The following is a 24,824-nucleotide window of genomic DNA, read 5'->3' as shown; positions in this document are numbered from 1 at the left end:
CACTTCAGGTCCTATGCATAGTTCTCCCTTTTTCTCTTAAATTTAACTTTATTATTTTGGTTCTAAACTTATGTGAATTGGTGACTTCCACGGAACCGCCATGATTTGTGTCAACTCAGAAACTAAGTGTCTTGTCATTCAGACTTACGCTTCTTTGCATCTACAATCTTCTGTGCAAATATTCTCTCCAACCTTAACTCTGCTTGTGCTATTCAGTTTAATTTGTACAGTAAATAGACTTGCCAGTTTTCCTGATATAACATGGCAAAGAATTTAATGTAATAAATTCTGATATTCAGTGGTTTGATCTTTGTGAAAGAGTAAGGAGAAAAAGATTTAAATTAATTAAATTAAACTAAAGACTAATTAATTAAAGATTTAAATTAATTAACTAAATTAATCAGTAAAATTAGCAAAATACAAGCAATATTAATTTGGAAAAAATTTATTTGCAAAATGCAACTTTGTCACTCATATACGTTAAATAATTAATTTTTTAAGGGCTTGGCCCCTTACAGTCTTCAAAGATACATATGAAAAGTTTTGGTGAGAGAGTAAGTAATGGGTTAACTCTTCCAATTTAATAAAGAATGTAAGGCAAGCAAATTGCTGTCTCCACTTACAACAAGGTAAGATGAGGTGTTAATGGCCATGAGCAAATTTCCCAGCTTCTAGAGACAGTATTAAATGCAGCCAAGGGAAAAATAGATAATATGATGTGATGGCTCCAAATTAGCAGGATATACTACTTATTACTTATAAAACTATGAGAAGAAATTTGACTCTTTTCTTACCACAAACAGTACAGAAACTCCAATACACACAAGCTAAATAGCATATCAACCAGCAATAGAGTTATTTTCAACATGCTAAATAAACCCAGAAGGAGATTGAAGTCTTGTACTGTGGCCTCTGCTAAAACATGTCACTCAACTGCGCATAGGCTTGCAAAGCTTTTTAAGGAAAAAGAAAAGAAAGCTATGTCCACCAGGCAATTCTTGTTGTTGCTTAGTAAAAGTTGCTTGGTATAGTTTCTGTATCAAGATAATTCTGCGCTTGAATTAAATACAACATTTCTTGACCACCAACTGTCCACTGGACTTGATTTCAATCATTAACACCTTTCAAATCTACTTTCAGAAAGGCTATAAATCAATATATTCACAGAATTCTTCTGCATGTAACCTTCATGTGACTGAAAAATGTGAGGCAATAATTTACCATTATAATTTTACCATAATGGTAAATTTGATATCACTGTAAAGCCAGAGACACCCACTGAAGAAACAGAGCTACATCAATAGAAATCCAAAGCTGAGATCAGAATATTAGGTTTCAAAAATCAAGTGCAGTCTCTTAACTACTAGGCTTTGGACAAAGTTTTCGTACTTTAAATATTTTATCAAAATATTGCTTTTCTTCTTCTGTTTTTAAAGGAGGTATCTAAGCAAGGCAGAACAGATGGATTTTGGAGTATTATTAGATATGTTGCAGACCTATATTCATTCTGAAATACTTTTTTAAAAGAGGATTTATCTTGGACTAGTTGTAAGGCAGAGCTGTTGAGGCTGTCTAACCTTAGGGATCTAACTTAGGTGCCCAGACAACATCTGTAATCAGCAGAGCCCAACAGCCAGTTCAGAACACCTGATTTAGGAGAGTATATTCTCCCTACTGACTATGTGAGGGCTATTTGTTTTCAWTATCTTGTCATATATATGTATAGGTCAAACAATAACAACTGCTGGTGAACATAATCTACAATTCACTTATGCAGGTGGAGGCCCACGACATTCATCCGAGATGCGCAGCTTCATCTCAAGCCTCATTAGCAGTAGGTGGTCAGTTGTCAGCAAGCGTCATGCCTTGTCAAGACTGGGAAGGGATGTTTACTTGAACTAACGTTTTCAGCAGAACAGGGTCTCGTGTGTGCTGGACCACACATAGGTTAAAGTCTAAGCAGCATTTCAATGTCGTAAGAACCTGTAGGATGCTGGAAAGCCGTGTTACACACAAAGCAAGCCATTGAAGCAAAGAGTATCTTAGCACAGACACAGGCACAGAAGAACTTGGGTTTTCTGACAAATCACAGAACTTGCATTATTCCTATCTCCTCCACAGCAAACCCTTCACTGATGCAGTTACAGTACATTCAGCTATAGCTCATCTACAGACATCTGCCACTACCCCCTCCCCAAAWTAGCCTTGAGCAGGGTTAAATTAATTGTTCAGCTCTCTCACTCAAATGACCTAAGCTGAAGATTTGTCCACCTGCCAAGTCTTGAACAGTGGTTTCAGAGACCAGAGAAACAAAAGCACTTTTGCTTCGAAGCACTTACAAGCAAATCMCAGGCTTTTTGCCCGTTCACAAAAGACAGCCAAATTGTCAACACAGTCAGACATTAGCAGACAACAAATTGGGCAAGCGTTTTAAGGTCTAGCCTACGGTATGTCTGAATAACATTATAGCAATGTCTTGTTAGATAGTAATTTGGTGATGAAATGCAAAGTTATTGCATACTCCAAGCCTGTCCCTTGCACTCATGTAAAGGTCATGCAGTTCAGCAGGATATTCAGAATATYGATACTGGGCTTAGTCTTCCACGAGGCAGCTTTGCCTACAGAGTTACAGGCAGATTTTTTTAAGTTGCCATAAGTGATGGCAACTGAATTCCTAGTGATCTCTCCTAATGGCCACAGGGCACTCAGTATGCATGGTTAAACAAACAAAACCATATCAMTCTGAGCTGCAACTACAAGTCAGAAGTGGCTTTTTCTGGAAGAGATCGTAGATGAAAACTTTTCTGAGAGTTAGTGGGGTAATTGGGCAACAGATGGTCCCAAAATGAATGCTGATTTTTCCTTTGTACAGTCTCATCTTTTCATCAGTTTGGACTCATGAAAATCATGAACTTTTACCGAATTGCTATTAATTCGGTAAGAGTTTAAAAGTCCCTCAGACTACAGCTTCACCRAGGGAAAAAAATGACACTGGCTGGAGATAGAACTCAGTTTCTTGGGAGAAATACGCTTCTTCCTGTGGAAGAGTGGACAAAAATGCATGAGAGCTTTTTGCTATTAGAAAAGTTATCAATTATGAACCAGGTAATTGGTGGAATTATGACCTTGTCCTGCATATCATTAAATTAGGTGGCTATCAGGCAGCACTTTTAAATTATTATTACTTTCTAGTTATTTTAAAAGAATAATCTTTTTATTTAAAGTTAAATCAATAAGTGATTAAATACTAATTAAACAATAACTTAGTAATTTAAGTCCAAATGTATTAATGAAACATATTCTAACACTCCAATATTTTACGTATTCTAATTATATGAAAAGTAAAGAATATTTGAAATATGATTTTTTCCTTAGCCTTCATCTTGCTTTGGAATCTGTGATAYTGGATAAATATTCACTATCTTCTGCTTGATTCTGTGTGATTCTAAAAATGGTGAGTTACATGTGGTAAGAGCTCACTCTGATTTTTTGCAAAAATGTAAAAAAATATACACTTCTGAGACAGGATCCTTGCAAACAGATACARTTGCCTATTGTACTAGGCAACATATTACTATTTTCAGACTGCACACTCTTTACAGAGAGAGCCTTGTTCCCTTCAGCATCTCTCAGACACGTTAGTTATTGCTATCACTTTACTCTCCATATAGAAAATGGCAGGGAAAAATGACATCCGAAGCTTTACTGGAACTTTACACTTGAAATAGCATGGTAGCTCAAATCTCATGACTCAAGGTTGTTTACTTTTTCAGCAAGTATGCTTCCACTCCTAAGTTCAAGGAACAACACAGAAGTATGGGGGAGGCAGCCAAACAAAACTTGAAACTAAGCCTGAAACTGAATTATGCCAGCTACGTACCCGCTATCATCGTTCAGAACTGTCTGCACACCTTGTTGCAAAGCTCCTCTGTTAAAAACTTCTTTTTTAATGCTCTTGTTATCATTAAGCAACCTTTTWAAAGGGAAGATGGAGCTTCATGAATAGTATTACCGTGTGGACAATCCAGAGAAGGTGTCTGAAAGCATGCTGCTTTCGGGACCCGACTGCGCAGCAGGTTGCTTTGCCACTAGAGGACAGTGTAATGTAACCAACTGCACAAACTGCTCTTGGCAAACGAGCCYTCCTGACCAACTCTGCTCAAAAATGTGATAACCTGAAGACAGAGGACTCTATAGGGCAAAGAGGGGAGGCAGAAAGAAATGGCACATGACTGATTTCCTGGGATGTGGCTAGGAGCACTGACACACCGCCAGAGCAGCGAGAGCGCACCCAGCGAGCACAGGGCAGGAGCACCAGCCGAAGGTGTCAGTCCGGGCTCCTGCCTTGGCCTGGAAGGTAAGAAAAATGCATAAAGACTTGTCATACCACTACCTGGCACATCTTAACACGCTGCCTCCTTTTCACTATTGCTCCTACTTGGGCAAAATGTCATCAGCTTTGACGGGAATGTTGCCCAAATGAGACCTGAGTGAAAACTGGAGAAAGACTTCAGCAGCTGACCTGCTAGCAGACTGCTATGGAGCTGAAGGGATCGAAGAGTTTTTATAATAAAATTGCTGTTAATAAAGGAGATGTCAGGGGATATTTATTGTTGTTTATTTTTTAATATCTCTGCATTCTCATTTCCAGAATTCAGAACTAGGACTCCGTTCTGATCCCATTCGTGCTTGTGAGACAAGTCATTGACTTCAGTGTAGAAGTTGCCCCCGATCTGTCAGTCTGAGACGAGCCTCCTTCCTTACAGCCCAAGCGAAGCAAGCTCAACATTTCATAATGATATTTAGCAGGTATCTATCTACGTTGTACAATGACAGCACTGTGTCTTTGGGCAGTAACTCCATAGGGAGAACATAGGCCTGGAATGAGAGAAGTGTTACAGGTGAGCATCACCTTTGGGGTGCAATGAGAGATGCAGGCAGACATTTTCTTACCACATAAGGCAGAACTTCTTGTCTCTCATTAACTTTATTTAATGACCAAATTAATTTGCACAAATTAATGAAAAATACACAGGATAGAAACACAACAAGTACATACAAAAATAAGGAACATAAGTTGGCAGGAGGAATGGTCCCCTGCTAAGATGCAGATGACTTGGGCAGCGACCTGAAATGAGGGGAACTATTTAAGCTACTTAAAACTATTCCACACACTGACAGAAACCAAGCTATGATCTTGTTCAAGTTTCTCTAACTCTCTGTATATATTTTTCTGTGTAGGAAACAAGAAAATGCTTATGTAGCTATGAAAATCGTAAGTAGAAAGTAGTGGATAAAGAGCAAAATCTTACTATACTACGCTTTGTTGCTATACTAGTTTAATTATTGTTTCACAAAGAATAATTTAAATTATTTTTAGTCATTAGTGTTAATTTATCATTTTAAGCCATTTCCCCTCTTATCATGCCTGTTACCCTGTTCCACCCTAATTGGTCTTCCCACCTCCTCAGTTACAGTGTAGCTGCTCAAGTTGTTGGATCAGCATTTGGGGGACAGGGGACAGGAAGGAGCAGCCAGGGCAGGAGTGGCTTCTACACTTCTACACTGCAGCTCTGCTGCCGAGAGCACAGAAACTCTCTGCATTGATGCCAGCTCCTCTTCAGGAGGCTTCTGACGACAGCGCCCATCCCACTGCCCTCCACACCACAGTTTCAGCCTCTCTGCTATGCCAAATGCAGGTACTGGATCTGTTTGAGTACTTGCACTCTGGCTGAAGGGGTAGAAACCTCCCACAGACAGAAGGCAGAAACAAGAACTCACTTTAATCCTTGTTTAGTTTTCAATCTACTTATCAGCTATGCTTTCATGATAAAACTAACAACACCTTTTACAGTCAGGTATTTTCCAGCTGTGCAAAAAATGAGACTTTTCTTTTTTTTTTTTTTTTTGTTCAGTGCCCTCAGCTTGTAAAAGGGATGCTAGCTGAAGAACCCTTGTTCAGCTTTTCTCTGAGCTTACCCTAGATATGCTTCACACTGTTGTTCTTCTTTTCACTTCTCAAACTCAGTTTTTTTCCTCCGCATACATACTTCCCCACTACCAAGACTGCTTAGTATTGCCTGTTAGCCCAAATTGTTCCTATACCCAATAAGCCTGCACTTACTTTTGTTTAGATTTGGCAACAAGTGCTTGACTTTTAAATCATAAAATTTTTAAAACATAAAACTACACAAAATAAGAGGCGATGGTAAAACTTCTTGGTTTCAAGAAGGCCATACAAATATTTGATAATGGAATATTCAGCCACACAAATACATATCTTTAATCCATCTGCATTTTCCCTTAGATAAAATTACATACAATACAAACAGCTTAAACTGGTTGTAAGGGAAGAGGATTTATACAAGTAATTGCAGAAACAAATGTAAGCAAAATCAGTAGTTATTTTTCCCCTTGAATACTGCAAATTTTGATCTCAGAAAGAAATAAGCTCTGTGCCTATTAGAAGGGGATAAAACAGTGTTCAAGCTCCTATACTTCATAATGCATGCACATTCAATGGTAAGTAATTACAGACATTCAGATTAGATGTTATAGTTGTACGCTTCTCTCCCTTCCCATTTCTGTCACTTCGTATTGAAAAACAAATTTTAAAATCTTTTTTAGCTGCAAAAAACACGGTGCATGCTAGAATGAAACAATAATGAACAGAGACGTTGCAGGGTAATTCCAGAGAKGTGCACTGAAAAAATTCTGAAATGTATTCAATTCCATACAAACTAATCTCACACGACCTGAAGAGGAAAAGCTGAAAAATAGTTTAAAATGCTTTATTTTTGCTGCAAAACAAGCCTCCAGGATGGCATTGTAAGAGCAAAGTTACGATGCCGAAGTTACACCGAACCCTTGTGTCCAGCAGTGCTTCGCTTTGTTGTGCTGGGGTTTATTTCCATTGCTGAGTGCGTGAGGCTGTCATTCCGTTTGTAGGTGTAGCAAGAGAAAGCCAAACCAGAACTCACTCAGTACAATGTACAGCTCTGCGGCTTGGATGCCTACATTAAGCCACCTAAAGGTCAGAGGAGCTGCAATTATATTCCTCGTTAGAAGAATTCAGAGGCCTCAGTCCAGAAAAATACCAAAGAAATTGCTTGGCTTTTATATACAGTCTCATATAGAAGTTTAGTAGTACTTTGCTATATAGGATCCTGCAAACATATTTGGCTCCCAAGTACTTTTGTTGACCATGAGCCAGCAATGTGCCCTTGTGGCCAAGAAGGCCAATGGTCTCCTGGGGTGCATTGGGAAGAGTGTTGCCAGCAGGTTGAGGGAGGTGATCCTGCCCCTCTACTCAGCCCTGCTGGGGCCTCATCTCGAGTACTGTGTCCAGTTCTAGGCTCCCCACTACAAGAGRGACATGGAGCTACTGGAGAGAGTCCAGTGTAGGGCTACGAGGATGATCAGAGGGCTGGAGCATCTGCCCTGTGAGGAACGGCTGCGAGAGCTGGGCCTCTTCAGCCTGGGGGAGAGAAGACTGAGGGGGGATCTTATCAGTGTGTACAAGTACCTGAAGGGAGGGTGTCAGGGGGACGGGGACAAACTCTTTTCAGTTGTCCCATGCGACAGGGCAAGAGGCAATGGGCAGAAATTGAAGCACAGGAAGTTCCGCTTGACCGTGAGGGGGAATTTCTTCCCTGTGAGAGTGACGGAGCACTGGACCAGGTTGCCCAGAGAGGTTGTGGAGTCTCCTCCTCTGGAGATCTTCAAGGCCTGCCTGGATGCAACCCTGTCTAACATGCTCTAGGTGACCCTGCTGAGCAGCGAGGTTGGACTAGATGATCTCCAGAGGTCCCTTCCAACTTTACTGATTCTATGATACTTTAAAGCAGATTTACTGGAGTCACTAATAGGGCTCGCTCTCTCACTCTCTCTGCTTCACTCCAAGTAGTAGTACTCAGTCACGTGACAGTTTAATGCACAAGCAGTCTCCTTTTAAAACTGTAGCTGTGCCTGGATCTGCAATACCCAGTTCTAAAGTTTTGAAGTGTGATTTACGTGAAGTAAATTGGTTGCCTCAAGTAAAAGATCTCTCATCTCTCTAGCAGATGGGCATTCACATCAGGATGCTCTGCATCAGCAGTGACAGCTTGGACTTCTGTCTGCTCTGGCTGAAATTATAGGGAGATCTCCATTTGGTTTTAAGGCTCTAAGTCTTAGCAAGGTTAAAAACAATGGKTGAAATGCTTGGGCTGGCCTGAACATTTTTTTCAGCCCTGAAGGCTGTATTTCCATGTGAGAACTGAGATGCTGTCAAGATAGCATCAGGAAAGCCTGCATGTGGTACAGTACATACTGTATCTGTGCTGGGCATAAAGAGAAAGTGTCACTTCCTTGAACTGCTAGCATGATGCCTTTTCACAAGCACGAAGTTCTCTGTTTTCTGGAAAAAGGAAAAAAGGGGGGGGGGGCAGATTCCCTTACTACTGTGTTGTGTTCCTCATGTTGTCAAATGATCTATCACACTGTGCTTAAGCATGTGAGATCAGCTAAATCCTTCCACATTTTATATTTGGTTGTAACAGAACAAGCTCTACAGCTTTGCCACATTAGCCAAATGACTGAGGAGACTGCAGCAATTTAGAACACATCTACTTTGTCTTGGACATGAGATTTTCCCTGCCTGCCCTCCTCAAACTCCAGCTGTAGGATGCCCATACCCTGGGTCAATGACAGGAAAGCAAGAGAAAGAGCTGCTCTGGGTCACACGAGCTGTTACAGAGACCTCCAGCCCCAGTTTCATCTCATGTAACTTAGCATGAATCTGGAGCGGAAACACGTTCCCCAGCTATGGGGACACTTGCATACTATCAAAGCAACCAGTGAAGGGAGTATATCCTCCATCTCATGACCTAAAGCAATGGGCATGCTCCTCACATCCTACGCTTGTCATGCAAATATTTGTATATATAAATTCCATCTCACAGACTTTAGTGATGAGGCCTGCATTTATACTGAATGATAACTTACCTGGGGAATTTAAAAGAATTACCTAACTTTCAATTCAAGTCTATGAGGCAGTATTACAACACTATTTCAGTTTAATTGATTTGCACCCCAAATGATCTCTTTTAAGTTAGGTCCCACAGTAGAACAGATGGGAAACTAATACAGGAATGTATAATAAAAATATGTTGAGCACATAGTGCCTGTTTAGAGTGAATTAGCACATGATTCATCCACTTTCAGCAAGCAGGTGTTACCTTTCATCTGAATACTTCCTCAACCACAATACATACAAGCATATATGCCATATAGCAACTAAGAACTAGCATACTGTGGTAATAATAATAGCCATGGCAATAATAAGTCCCCATCTTAATTGCTGACAAGATGCCACAGATAGAGGAACAAAAAAACAGGATTGGGATGGATAAGCATGAAATAGCTTGGGAAAAAAAAAAAAAAAAAAAAAAAAAAAAAAAAAGGCAGAATCACAGCTTTCTATTTTCCTAATCATTCAGATTTGTCCTTTAGCAGTGTGGCACAAATGCAGATGGCCTAAAAATACTCTGTTCATACTTAAAGAGAAATATTCTCCACTGCAATTGGGAGTCTATTTCCCCATTGCTTTATCAGGAGCAGAGTAGCAAATATGAGCATCTCTGAGGATGTCCAAATGCTGACGCAAATTCTGAAACACCAGGAACGTTTGGCAGCTACCTGGATGCTGCAACAGGCCGAAACCCACAGGTACAGATGTAACACGGTGAAATACTCAGGTCTGCAGTAAATCTTCACCCCACTACCAAACACAGCTGTACCAGTCACACGCTGGGGATTTCCCAGCTGCAGAGTCTAGCTCCCAAAGCACACGTAGCTAGAAACAATTCAGTCACTATGTAACCAGCAACCATGTGACAATTGCATTTTCTCTCTCAAAAGATTGAAACAAGTTTGGATTCAGAAAGACTGTAGCTCTGTCACGGATTCTTCCTGCACTGTCACTGTGACTCTTTCTGCATTTACCATGTCAAGTGTAACACTGCTGTAGGTTTGTATGTGCTTTTACAGTAAGTACATCTCTGCTCTTTAATCAGGAGGAAAATATATGTTCTTACATACTGATGAGATCTAAACATTTCTTAAGCAAAATGATCTGGACAAATCACTTCAAGACCACAGTGTAAAATGCGTGACACTCTGGTACCACAGGGTTTTGAATTTACATCACTGGAAAATGTCACGTGAAATCTGTATACTGTGRTGGCCATTTTAAGAGTTATTAGTTATTATTAAAAAATAACTAAGAACTAAGAAAACAAAAGCCTGAGTTTTAAATCCTTTATATGTTCTAGTTTCTTTTGCTTAATGTTCCTCTCCTTCCTTAAGTGGAAGACAGATGACAAGTCCATGAAGGAGTAGGTGCAGATGAATTTTGTCTGCAGTCTTTTCCTCACTACTCATCATGTATCAGTATTTCTGTTCTCTAGATAGGAAACTCTACAGAAAGAAATGAAATTTTCCTTTCAGTTTCCTCTTTAGTCTGTCCTAACTGGAAGATCTAAGCAGGACCATTACCAAAGTAGAAAAAAAAAAACATTTTTTTTAATTATAACATGTAAGTATTGAGAAAACACTATTTTTGCTGGGACTACCTGATGCAGAAAGGAGTTTTCTGTCACTGTAGACAGAAAACATGACAATAATTTTCTTTCAGGACAGAAACAGGAAGTCAGATGGGAGAATTGCACTAATGGCCCTACCCTTGGAAGCCATTTTATTTAAAATACTGAAGCAAGGAGGTGTATATTCAAGCTATACTTTTCTTTACCGTGTGCAACTGGCCATTGTTTCTGAATGCACACTGCAAAATATGCAGTGCTCTGCTCCTCAAGAGCAATCTTTACTAACGAATCATCCAGATGCTATAGTTCCTTCAACATCCCTCCTATCATCCCACAGAATTTATTATTTCCTACTCTAAAACAATAAAAAAAAAAAAACTCAGCAGAGTTTAAGATAAAAAGAAGGTAAATCCTACAGTCACAGAGAGGTTGGAGCCATGGAGGCAGAATGCACAAAAATAAGAGAGGACCTGCTGCATAAAACCAACAGAAACATTACTTTTGGTTTCTGCTGGGTCACTGGGATGAAAGAAATGTTAGTGAAAAGTTTGCAAAGAGGACATATACTGTGATAAAGTCTATCTGAAATCTCCTTTTTGCAGCACCTCTTCGGGAATAAATTACATTATCCTCAGAGTACATACGGTCTAATGGATACCAGATATAAACAAGTGGATGGCTTGGGTAGATTTCACTAACAGGGCTTTTATGAAACCCACTCACCACAGTAATCGGACCTCTTGGAAGAACTTCAGGAAAGGGGATGGTACAAGTGCTACCCTCTGTGTCCTGTTCCGTGATATACTGTGTTGCTCACACACAAACAGCAGACGCTGGAGGTAAGATGTGAACTGCTGGCACAGCACGATACTGAAGGCGGGGTGAACATCGGTCTGTACTGGAGAAGGTTAGTATATGAACAAGACAGCCTGCACCTTAGAGGTTCGAGGACCTCACTGTCTGATCTGGATATAAGTGGGAGAAAGCAAAAGAATAGTACAGTAGTAACACTTGGGAAAGTTGGTAAGAAGGCACAGACAGTACACATTCAAACTTTCCCCGAAGAAATTGAATTTGATGCAATTGATATTAGCGAACATGGTACAATGATTCACTTGATTTAAATTAAAAAAAAAAAAACACTGAAAGGACAGACTGAGTAGGACAGATGAGGGAGCACTCACACATAAAGCCATGAGTATGGTACCTGTGTTAACAGTTATCAGTTATTTGCAACTTTAGTAACCTAAAATAGTAATTAAAATGAGGATTTRAATTGACTGTGGGAAAATCCTAAGTGAGAAGTTTCTTTAAGATGAATTCTTAGGGCAGTCAAAAAGCTGTAATTCTGCAATCAAGGAAGAAGGTAATTTCAGCTAAAAAGCATGTCCTCTGCTTCACTGCTCAAGTGTGAGCAGCAGTTATAATAAAAAGTATTATATAATAAGTGAAGAGAAACAATAATAATCCACATGAATTAGGAGTTACAAAGGACAAAAGTTGATAAAGCAAACTAGGGGAAAGTCCATAGCTGACAGCACCAATGTAACTTGAAAAATTCAGAAGAAATGTACCAAGACTACAGTAATACTCCAATAATACACTTATTTTGCCAGATGGAAATGATAAAATTTTTAATAGTGATGCAAGAGAGGTAGAAATCTTTAGAAATATTTCTACTCCATATTTGGAAAGATGTTATGTCACATGATGATGATGAAGTATTTTCCAGTCCCTTGGTAACCAAGCAGGATGTAATACAACAGGTACTAGAAATAAACATCTTCATATGAGCTAATCCATCTACCTTACACCTAAGAGCTAAAACTAAGAAGGCCTTAGAACTAGTAATGTTTATTTTTAATAAATTAAGGCATTCCAGGGAAATTCCATTTGACTGGAAAAGTGCTAATGTTGTGCCAACAATAACACGATGACTCAGAGAGCTAATGGGTACTTAGGCTGACGTTACTTCCAGGTAATAAAATGGTAAAGCTGTAATAAAATTAAATTAATAAAGAATTAAAGTACAAGAATATAATCAGTATCAGTCAACATATTTTTATGCCAAATAGATCTTGTAAAATAGACTTACTGAACTACTTGATGAGACAGAAGTTTGGCTGATAACAGTAATGGTGTAATATATTTGTACAGAGCATTTGACTTAATACTCTATGACATTCCAATTATGAAAATTAGCATAATACAGCACTGATAAAACATATTAAATAGATTAAGAGCTGACATCTAACAAAGTAATAATTAACGGAGAATCATCACCGAACCATGTTTTAGGGCTTAGTATTTTTTTCTATGATTTGGAAATAAACATAAACATCCATAACAATATGATTTGTGCAAAGCACAAAGATTAGGAAAATGGYATGCTAGGATAAAAGCTCAAGACAGTCATACAGAGCAATTTGGATCGCTTGATAAGCTGAGCCCATTCAAATTAAAACATGTCTTAATACATTCAAATGTAAAGGGATTAGGACTATGCACTACAACAGCAGCCAAATCTCTTCCCTATAAAACACAGTCTAAAAGATATTGAGGATCACAGTGGACAAACAGCTGACGTTGTAGCAAAAAGACCAAATATGAGCCTTGTATGTACAAATACCAGTACATTGTAGCCAAATACCCTTATACAACTGCATGCACACTGGTAAAATCTATAGTGAAACAGCACATCAAGTCGCATGTTATAGACAGAATATTTTGAAAGCAGAGAGAATATAAAAAGCAGATAAAATGATCTAAGGAGAAAATGCCTTACAGTGTGATGTTTAAAGGAAAGATTTAAAGTTCACTTGCTAACATCATTAACTAGCTTGACTTAATACTTTACATAAAATACTAGCTCTTGCAGGGTTCTTTAGTCTAAAAACAAAGTTCAGGTAGGAAACAGCACATTAAAAACCAAGTTACTCATAACTAAAACTACTATGGGAATTTTTGATGGTAACTTTGTTTTTTGAGGTTTTTCATGTTTGGATACTTCCAGTGCTGCAGTTGAACAAGTATTTTGGTAATTTTTACTGCTGCTGAACACAAAATATTGGGTTTTATTCTGTTACTCGGATAACTGAGTAAAAATGACCTATGATACAGAGAGCAAATTAACTGACTTACTATTCCCTTCTAGCTATTTGTTCTGTGGATAGAGTAAATGTATTTTACTCTCCTTTCTTTGGGGGAAATGAGCTAATACCACGCTACTGGTTTTGGAATATTCTATGTTGTAATCTGCCAGAAATCATTAAAGATTGTCAGATCCTCAGGCTCATGATCAGAATGGGTATTCTCTGGAAAGAAAAAGAACTTTTTTTTTTTTTTTTTTTTTTTTAAGAGGGAGAGAGGAGCAAAATTCTTAAGCCAGATCCAACCAACATTAATAGCTGATTTGCCATTGATTTGCATGGAGGCAGGATTTGGACCAAAGACTTCACATGGAAATTGTTTTATTTTTCTGATTTTCAAGTTCTTAACTCTGCTCACAATTTCTGCAGTGGCAGCAGCTTGACTCTGTGCATAGTGTAACAATGACAGTCACATCTTCCCCTTTTCCAGAAATAACCATGTCATAAGCTGCTTCTTCCTTGTTTTGTGTATATATAGACATCAACAAGCCCATATAAAGCCTCTCCATAATTTGTTCATATACTGTCGTTTCCCTTTGATATATTTTTAGATCAATTGCACTTAAACAATACTGTCTCAACCTACTGACCTTTGCTCTTGGACAGATGATCAAGAGAAATGCAAATACAGCACTGTTTAAAGGATGACAGCCAACACTTTGCACAATACTTGTTGAAAGGGCACGGTACTATTCTCTAATGCAAAGAGTTTAGCATGACTCCAAAGTGGTGCAGCACTCATGTTTACAAACTCTGTATCTCCTCTTTGAACAGCCACTAAAGCAAGATATATTTATCAATGCACAGGAAGCTTGAGATGCTCACTCCTGATCTTCCAGTTTTCTAAAACACTATGTCACTTTGAAGAAAATAATTTAAGGTCTCTTTCCAAATAATTTTGTCAAAGGGAGGTTTGTAAGGAATAAGATGAGTCATCAAGGAAAATCTGTGTCTATGTGCTCCCTTCCTTTTTTGGTACAAGGTACAAAAAAAGCTGTAAACATTTGAAGAGTGTATTTTCCTAAGCCTTGGTGGTTATGTGTCTTCAAGTATATTACCTTAAAATATCAATAGTATTAAGCCTACCCTTTCTTGAATTTGCCAGTGCTGAGGGTACAAACAGGCCCCACTTCTGGTTAACAGCGCTGTCACAGGACCTTTTTTACCTCATTCTGCCATTCCCTGCAGAAATCACTGGAAAGTGCCTTTTACAGAAAATGCAAGAAAGAGGTGTGGCTAGGCCCAGCTCTGCCTGCAAAATTTTTCATGGTCTAAAAAGCCTGACTGCTAAAGCAGCAGAGTGGACAAGCCACAAGAGTGGACACACTAGGATTTTTTTCTATACAGTCAAAGTTCAAGCTAGATCAGTCCCAATTACAGCATTAAGCACTGCTGCATGAATAGATTTTCCCTCACAGGGTATAAAGTACACTGAAAAAAAAAATCACACTAGTTTTGAAAAAAATATTTCAGCTACTTTGTATGCCATGAAAATTCCTCTGTTATCGTTCTGGTTTGAGCACCATGCAGTTAATGCATGCCYTACTGCGCACGGCACTTGTGCAGAATGGGAACTTGTTCGCCTGTCCCCATTGGATGAATAGAGTCTTTATATGCAAACTTTGATTTTAAATGCTGATTAGCCACATAATTAACAATCAGAATATTGAGGATTAAAACCACCGGAACATCTGCAGTTTGCAATACTCATAATACCTGGGCTGAGAACCCGCTATGCACAAAGAACAGTGTACAGAGGCATATCTCACTACGTCTTAGTAGGGAAAACAGCAGCAGTTTCATCATATGCCAGATGATACCCTTCCAGGTAAATACAAACCCTACAACACTAAAAAAAAAACATTTCAATGTTCACTATGCTTTCTGAATGGAAATTATCGAGATACTGTATTTAACAACTATTCGTTTTTCAACACAGTACTAAATTACTAAACCACCCTGAACTGTGACTTCAGAAGATGTTCAAAAGCTAAACATAGTTACCCAAGGATAGCCCCTGGCTAGGAATCCCCTAAAGAACTTCTAAGATATTTCTCCAATTTGTATCAGTAATTCAAACAGATATGCCTCTTCCCTATGACTCAGCACCAGGCTAAATCCCCCAATATTGTTTGAGAAACACTGAGCTACACTGGCATTCTCAAGACAAAAAAGAGGTACAGAGACCAGGTTAAATATCACTTGGGGCCATTACTATTATACCAATTTCAATGTTCCTCTGAAGATCCAACTAAATATGCTGTTCTCCACTTGCTGATATACTGTGTTACTACACAGTAGAAACATCTCATGACAGATGAATACCACCCCAGTAATATCACTACTTGCTCAGGTACCGCACAGGTATTCTGAAAGAAAGTTGAAGTATATACTTCAGTGCAAAACAGACCAGTGTTATGTCTGCCTTATAGGAGTCAGATCTTGTAGAACTTGTAATATTGCAATTCCTGTTCCACTGGCAGAAGTAGATATATATGCAGGTGGCATATTCTGCAATCAGTAATTCAAAGGAGACTTAGAAACAAATCAAGAACTGCTGAGAAAAATGACAGAAAGAGGTAGACTTTGAGAGGGAGAGGGGACAGACATGAAATGAAGGATGCCATGAAAAATGATTGACACATGGACAACCAGAATACACATGTAAAGTACTGTGAGAAAAGGCATGGAAGCCTGAGGAGTGAAGATGCATATTGCCATATCATACAACTGAACTCAGTGAGAGCTGGATCAGGACTCAAACTGGCAAAGAGTACAGGATGTACGTAAAGGTAGAAGAATGGTGATGAATAGTGTGTGTGTTGGTGCTGCTTTGACAGGAACCTGGAGCTAACTAGTTGAGTCTTAGTCTGAATCTGATGGAAGATGAAGAAACAGTGCAGGCAGTCTTTATTACAGCTATGTTAAACTTGTATTAGATATAATTCATTCTGCCTCAGCTGAAACACAAGCTTATTGTGAATGCCTCAAGCCATCACAAATTCTCCTTCAGGAGGCTGCACAGCCCTGTCATATCACAGAATGATAAGGTTGGAAGGGACCTCTGGAGATCATCTAGTCCAACCCTCAGCATAGCCCGTATGCGGATTGAACCTGTGACCCTGGCATTAGCAGCACCACGTTCTAACCAACTGAGCTAAACCTGCCCCCTAAATACGACTTGAATCTTAAAAGAAACCACTTTAAGAAGGTCTTGTCCTGTAAAACTCCAGCAATGATCTCAGTAAGAAATATCTTGAAGTTTCAGCACGAAAAACGTCCCTTTCGCACTACTATTTATCTTGTCTGCCCTTTAAGGACCTTTGCAAATAAATGGAGAGCTGTGCCATGCTTCCTCATCATGAATAGCTTCTGCCACATGACAGCTTTCTCAAACCCAGTGACATAGCTTGCGTGAGTTGGGATGAGCAAATCCATCTTAGGGACACTGACACTAAGCTGTTCCTTCCCAGTAACCTCAATTTTTTTGCTAGCTTCCAGGTTCATTTTTTATGTTCTCTCTTGACTCATGCTACCTTTCAGCTTGGATTCAAATGAATCTTATGCTGTTGACCACTAGCAAGTCTTCCATATTGCTGGTGCTAGCATCACACTTTAAGAAAAATGAACAATACAGCCTCTGTGACAGCACTAAGTGAACAGCACTTTTAAGCAGAATGCCCTAAATTTCATTACAAAGAGATAAAGCCATCTGTATCCTAAGATAGTCAGCCTTAAAAAAACCCCACAAAACTACTTTGAAACCAATTTACTAAAGAAAAAAGAAAAATAAGCTTGCTGCCAACAAACATTCTAGCCCTTGTCATCTACTACCACATGAACAAAGCACTCAGTGACTGACTCCAATTACCTTACCCCAATTACATTACCAATTATTATGACAATATACAATATAATCATATTATGTTTACAATATAATACATGTGAATATTCAATAGAGCCTAGCAGGACTTCAGCCACTTCTATGCTTTAAATATCAATTTTTCAAACTCAGTTTGCTGTATAACATGCTTCTTTAATTACATACTCTAATTACATATTTTATTGTATAGAGAGTAAGAAATAATATTGAAAGTAATTTCAGGCAAACTTCTTAACATTTAGCAATATAAAAACACTTGTTTTCACACACATTGCACCACCACCAGTCTATATAATGCCTTTATTCTACAAACATGCCCATTTCATTCCTACAAACACTAACGGGAAGTTTTTCAGAAATTTCAACTGAAGCAAAATTGAGCACTAGTTTCAAAGGGGTTCTTGCCCTCACTGTTTATTCTACACTTGCAAATAACTGTAACGGTAAATAGGGGTATTTAAACATCTGCTTAATTTAAGAATGACATCAGATAAACTTACCAAAAGACTTAATTTGTATCTACAAAACCACTTACAAAATATAAGCAGGAGGTTGCCTTGGAAAATAAAAACTAAAGAGACATATATACGCTCAGACTGTCAATTACTTAGTTACATTGTCAGCACACACTCAATAACTAAGATTTGTGGGCAGGCTACCTAGCTTGCAGATAAATCAGGACACAGGTGTAGGGATACCTGAAATAGTTTTGTGCATGCTAGCTTAACTTCACTATACCAAAGCATGAGCATACAAATATGATTTTAATGATTCTCAACCAAGCTTAAGTTCAGAAACAGCATGGTTCACACAGCTCTTTACCTGAGCGAATGAATCCCACTAGATTCAAGATAGCATCATAAAGCACCAGCTTGGATGGAGCTACACTGTGTTCCATCGAGTATTCAGTTTTAGAGACATAGCTCAAGAGCAGCTAAGAATAAAGGAAACCAATTTAAGTTTAAAAATTAAAAATTAAAGCAGTAGTATTACCATAGCTTTCCTTACTTCAGACTGGATTTCACACCAGAAGATGATGGGTAACTCTGCAATAACAGRAACAGAATGAAATTAGATAAAATAAAGTGCATAGTCAAATATGTAGGGATAAGAATGCCCATGACAATTTGGAAATAACAGATTAGGAGAAAGAAGAGGCTATATTAGTGTATCAGAGGATGACGATGAGCCATCACTGTGATGTGGCACATACAACACCAGGGTATTCTGGGTGAAATATTTCTGGAAAAGATAGAAAAGTATTAATGGCAGGATAGAAAGTGCTGATCAGAATGAAGGTCATACAAGGTCTTCTCACGCATATTTATGAAAAATTAAATCAAAATAGAGCAATCATAAAAAAGTCTGTTACTTGAGCTGCCAGACAACACAATAATAAAAATAAGATAAATGCTAAAGATGTAGATAAAAGGTCTATTATGAAAGAAAAAAAAATCTGATCAAATCATAAATGAGCTGACAAAATTCATTACTTTGAGTATTTCCTACAATAGCCTCTCCTTAATTAAAACGTAAAATAATTAGCATTATACACTACGTTTTGTTTCTCTAGACATCTGTTTTAATATATTTGTCTTTTGAACAGTTTTTTTTCCATCTTCTGTTCCAAGACTACAGATAGCAACAGTTCTGAAATTTATTTCAACATGAGTCCCCACAAATACAGCTACACTTCTTTTTTCCCAAGCTTTACAGGAAATTTTAACAGAAATGTCAGCTACCAAGGAGAAACAGAAATGAGTAAGTTTGATTTCATCATGAAAATAAAGTCTGTGCAATTATGAAGTCATATTACCAGAATCAGAAATCTTACTGTCATTCTTCAGGCAAGATCACTGAAAAAATCCACAATTCTCCTCCACTAACCTCACAAACTGTTTATATTCAAGGCTTACAATAAATACACGGCACTCAAAGTCAGACATAATGTTAAGCATGACATGGCACTTTGCTTCTTCAAAGTGCTGTGTAATCTTCACTCACTACTATTCACAGCACTCCTGGGAGGTAGTTGAGAGATCTATATATGGCCACCAAACAAATTAAGTAGGATAAGAAAACAAGAACACGGCAATGCTCATCTCCTGAGGGTGGGTGTTGCCTATTAGGCCATGCTGCTTTCCTAGGAAGGGATCCTAATAAATTCCAAGCTTTATGGGAAAGATGTTTTATTTAAAAATTACAAATGTAAAGTACTCACTAGAATAGAAAAAGGAAACAGAAATAAAGATCAACATGAGAATTCCAAGTTAACCCAAGAAACACAGTTGCAGTGGGGCATAGTGCAGTCTAGAAGCAAAATACAATCAAAAAAAGGGGGAAGAAAGCGTATTAAAAAATAATGTTGTTCCAGTGATTGAAACAAGTATCTGGCTGCAACCTCAGATTGCAACCAGATGTGATTAATTTGCTCTCTCTGCTACTGTATGATGAAAACCAGAAAGTTAAACATTAAGCAATGCCATCTAATGACAATGTATTTTCAACACAACAGTATAAAAGTGGCAAAATATGGGACTTTAATTGCTATCAGAACTGTTATTCAGTGGCTTACTCACCAAATAGACTGCTTACTCACTGCAAGAGAGTGTTTTGGTATACCTGTGCTCCTGGAGAATGATGTTAGTGGAAAATTCTCCTGGCTTTTAATGTATATTTGCTCACTTAGTCTTTTCCAGACCTGGTTAATGTTATTTTAAAATTCACTATTGAAATTTTTGGTGACAAATTTCACACTATTAATTTGTTTTAAGTATTAGGAACATTATATTGTTAAATATAATAACGTTAACATTTTCAAAGTTTTATGATGTTACTGATGTAGGCAGAAATTACCACAAAGGTCAGTATCCTAAATACTAGGCAAATATTATTTTCATTGATGAAAAAATCTATCATGATTTTTTGAAATATTGTTTTATACACAAAGCGTAATTGCAGTCAGGTCAGCGCTGTCCTGTATATACAGAGAAGACAGCAGTACAATGGTACTATGCTGCTATGAAAAACTGAATCCTTCACTGTAGGATTTGAACATATTTTTAATAGGAAAGTATGGAGTTCCCATTCTGCAGCTTAGAAAACTGAGCCCTAATGATAAATAACTTCAAACTTGAGCTGCATTATTCATATTTTACAGTATCTTATTCCATGAGTAGCCACAATAACTCACTGCTAACACCTCTGCTGTACAATACTGCCAGAAAGAAGTTTGGGTGCAAAGTCAACCTCAAAGGTTTTAGTGAAAAGTTAGGAAGAAATCCTGTGTTTGTCCTTCCTTGTTCTGCCCTCTAATTTTCAGATTGTCTAGTCTCTAACAGGATCATCTCTGATGGAAATACTCAAATTACATACCCTCCTCTGCATCCTATACTTACTTTCTGGAATGCATATAATCAGAGTAATTAGAAAAAAAAAACGTAGACTCATCTAAGTTACATCAGAAGCTTATCTGGCCCTCTGCTGTACAAGAGCAGGAGAAGAATGATTGCCAGTTTCTTTCAAATTCTCCTCAGATGGGTCAATATGACTGAGTCATTGYTAGGAATAAGGGTATAGACATTAATGCATATCTGATCCTTAAACTCTGAGGTCAAATCAGAAACTGATTTCTAATGTATACTCTTTCAGAAACTATTAACTCTGAGGATAAAAGATTTATTTCTTTTTTCCCTATACTGAAGTGAATTTTAATTCTAGTGTGTTTTTAATTTCAGGATTCACATAGTAGAGTTTTCCTGAGCTTTTTTTTTTTTTTTTTTTTTTTTTTTTTTTTTTTTTTTTTTTTTTTTTTTTTTTTTTTTTTTCCAAGGTTTGGATGACATTTTAAAGTGAATACTGTTTCTTTAAAGCTCACACAATGAGAACTTACAGGCTGTCTTAGATTGCAGACCATTTTATTTCTCATAAGCATGCTATCATTAGCTACCTTTAGGAGAATGAATTATACTGATTGGTTCAAATCAAACTTGTGACCTAGTGGCAATATTATATGTTTGTTATAAAACATCATCCCCTCATTAATCTTTCATCAGACAGCGCAATCTGAGAAGCCAGCAGCAGTCACACCACACTTACTCTCTCTAGTGATGCCACCACAGAGAGCTCCCTTATTGGATCATAGCAATTACTAGCCTTACGATGCAGTTTCTGAAAACCTTATCAAATTTCCTCCTCAGTATGGCAAGCTTACAAATAATCATGTGCTGTTTCTTTGGAGAGGACATCACAGAATTACAGAAAAATGCAGTAAGCTCAAGTCATTTGCCATTAAACATGTGACTCGATTCTGAGATGATGCATCTTCATCTTCATTTACAGCATATGAAGCATTTTACAGAAAGCCTAAATACAAAAAATTAAGGTGTGTTAACAAGTTACAGTTGAAAAACAGAGACAACTGCCAAACTATTTTTATTCACAGAAGAAAAGAAGCAGAATCTCCAGTATGTGGATTGAAGGCATCTTGGTGCCATAATTTAAAGAAATAGAAAAACTGCAAAAAAATAGTAGACAGTACAAGAAAGAAGTATCTGTTACTGATTACTTAACTATTGCTAGAGGAAAACCCAAGAGGGGAACATCTTGTCTTCAACTCAGTAACACATCTTAAAAAGATCTGGGGGGAAATTTGGGAACTGTGCAACTCTGAATGCAGGGAACCCATGATTATTTGCATGGGAAAAAAAAAAAAGTTTAAGTTTTAGCAGCTGTGAGTCAAGAAGTCTTAATATACTGCCACTTGAGCCTACATTTTCAGGGATCCCTAGCAAGGTGACGAATGCCTTCCAATTCCACATCAGTCACACCTCCTAGAAGGACAATCCAAAGCCGCAACCACAGCAAACTCACTAGAATACTCCAGCGTTGATATGACTGTGACAGGACGGACAGCCTACCTAGAGTATTAGCAGGACTGATTTCTTTTCCCACATGAAAGAGTTCCCCCCAAAAGACACTTCTAGTAAGACACAGTACAGGTAGATTTAGACAATGATGTCAACTTGCAGATCCATCTCATTATGGGTAGTATGAAATGTCAGTGTGACATTTGCTATACAGACTCCAGTGGTTCACGATTTGGAATTTGTACTTAAAATGATCATTTGAGCTCTAGGAACTGAAGTGCCTTCCTTTCTGTTATGCTGTTGGCTTGGGCACTGACTAAGTACTTATCTCCTGTTTTCAACAGGAAACTTCTATCATTGTTCTCACAGTTCCCTTCATCAAAATACATCTTTTTGGAGAAGCCAAATGATACCACCCTAATTTATATGATGAACTTCATCACATCATGCATAGTAAAAACCAGCCCCTAAACTCTTACACTTAGATTGATAATACTGAAAAGAAACATAGATGAGCTGTCTCAGATTCCTATGAGCCACAGATTTGCAGTACAAATCTGGATACAGTATTTGTTAGAAAAATTAGCCTTCAAATTTCATACTAAGCTCAAGATCCTCTTTCAGGACCAGGTTCTTCAGTGATGAATACCGAGACTCAGGGAAGATAATAATTGTACTATAGTCTGTTAGCTCATACTCTTCTCAGGAGTTACTAGACAAGTTTCAAATAAGATACAAATATTTTGAAAAACGATGCAAGTTTGGTGAGACTTTACAGTGTGAACATATTATTCTTATACAGAAATTCAAAGACCAGTAAGAGAGGAAAAAATATACTAGCACCATGAATAAAAAATGGAATAAGGTATTGTTATATATCTTCAATTATATATGACAACATATGCACTCTAAGAAAAGACTGACATTTAGAAATCCATACTAGAAAATCACTAATTTTTCATAGCCTTCTGGCACATTTGCATTACAGAATTACACATTGCACCATCAATAGGTAAATGCAGCAGATACTCCAATTCTAATGAAGCTGTTGTCAAGCAGCTGTATTGCCACAATGTYGTAGGCAAGATTGTGAGTCAATATATAGACTTTCAGAACCATGGCCCTGTGTCTTGACAAAATGCAATATTTATAATATGAATAAGCATAACTACCTAATTAATATTCAAATACATATGCATATGAAAACTTTAAAACAGTGCAACTGACCCAGAAGTTACCCAGAACTTACTTCACCCATAACTGAAATGTAAGCATCTGTGGGATAAAAGGTAAAAGCTGTGTAACTGCACAGCAACYTTAAATAATTGTTTTGTTCAGGAAACATACTCCAACTGAAACTGCAGAAATAATTAGGCATCTATATAAATACATGTCAAGGGTACAGAGGTTAACAACCTTGAAAAGAATCTTTACTGGTCACTAATGGCTTTTCATTCCAAAAGGCACCTCCGTATGAGGTATCCCATTACCTCTTCCTAGAGGTAAGAATCCCCAAAATAGATTTTTTAAGWCAAAATCCTAGGGGAAAAAAAAGGCATGTTCAGCCAACGTTTCTCATCTAAGTTTTTATCAAAGCTAATGCCCTAACTCACAAAACTTAAAAAAATAAATAAATAAAAAAAAAATCAAAGCACAGTGACATAAACAGAGTGAGCCATGTCTGTTAATTATATGCATTACAAACATATTTTAAGCATGTGGCTGATAGACTGTCATTTCTTGTTTTTAATTCCTGCAAAGGTACATGTTGAGGAATGACTGTGTTGTTAACTTGCTGTAAAACTTCCACCAATACTCTGTTTATTATTACCATATTGTAAAATGTTGAAACAGGAAGGAATTATATAATGCCCTGGCTTTTAAACTCTGTATTATTAATAAGCCATCGTTGGGAAGTAGTGGATGCAGGAAATACAAACTGATTACATTTAGAAGTACAAGGCAGGCATATTTTAATTTTCCAACTTAGTCAGCCTTAGAATTCCTTGCTTAAACTACTGGAGACTAATAATAAACTGTGGATATCCTCATAATCACCATCATACAAATCTACCATAAGGAAGCCAGAGGCAGTTCGCATTTTTCAACAACACTATTCATTTCACTTCAGAAATCAGAAACAAATCATTTACAATAACAAACAAYAATGTGACATATGAAAATATAAAAGAAGTTACATAATTCCATCCTTTGACTGAAGCAACTGACTTATCAGTAAACCAGTCCACATAAAGCCATTTGAGTTAGAAATGGAAAATAATTTTATTTAGGACTGAAATAGCAGAATGCTGAATCACAAGGTACACAAGCTCCAGAGTTT

At 37.6% G+C, this 24,824-nt stretch overlaps 1 protein-coding gene across 2 annotated transcripts in view; it reads right to left on the bottom strand.

Annotated features, from left to right (window-relative positions):
• The window catches only part of PACC1 (proton activated chloride channel 1), a 91,405-nt gene that overhangs the window by 46,673 nt on the left and 19,908 nt on the right, over positions 1-24,824 (bottom strand). Inside the window, exon 3 of one of the 2 annotated variants that reach the window (XM_085300145.1) lies at positions 18,609-18,661. In XM_085300145.1, the coding sequence (XP_085156271.1) occupies positions 18,609-18,611 (3 nt within the window). In that variant the 5' untranslated portion in view covers positions 18,612-18,661. The remainder of the gene's footprint in view (positions 1-18,608; positions 18,662-24,824) is intronic. The other variant, XM_085300147.1, reaches the window with a different exon arrangement.

The sequence above is a fragment of the Rhea americana genome, unplaced genomic scaffold, assembly GCF_003343005.1.
Source record: "Rhea americana isolate MKP2758 unplaced genomic scaffold, rheAme1 scaffold_160, whole genome shotgun sequence".
In the NCBI taxonomy this organism is placed as follows: domain Eukaryota; kingdom Metazoa; phylum Chordata; class Aves; order Rheiformes; family Rheidae; genus Rhea; species Rhea americana.
This window is presented reverse-complemented; position numbering and strand designations above follow the sequence as displayed.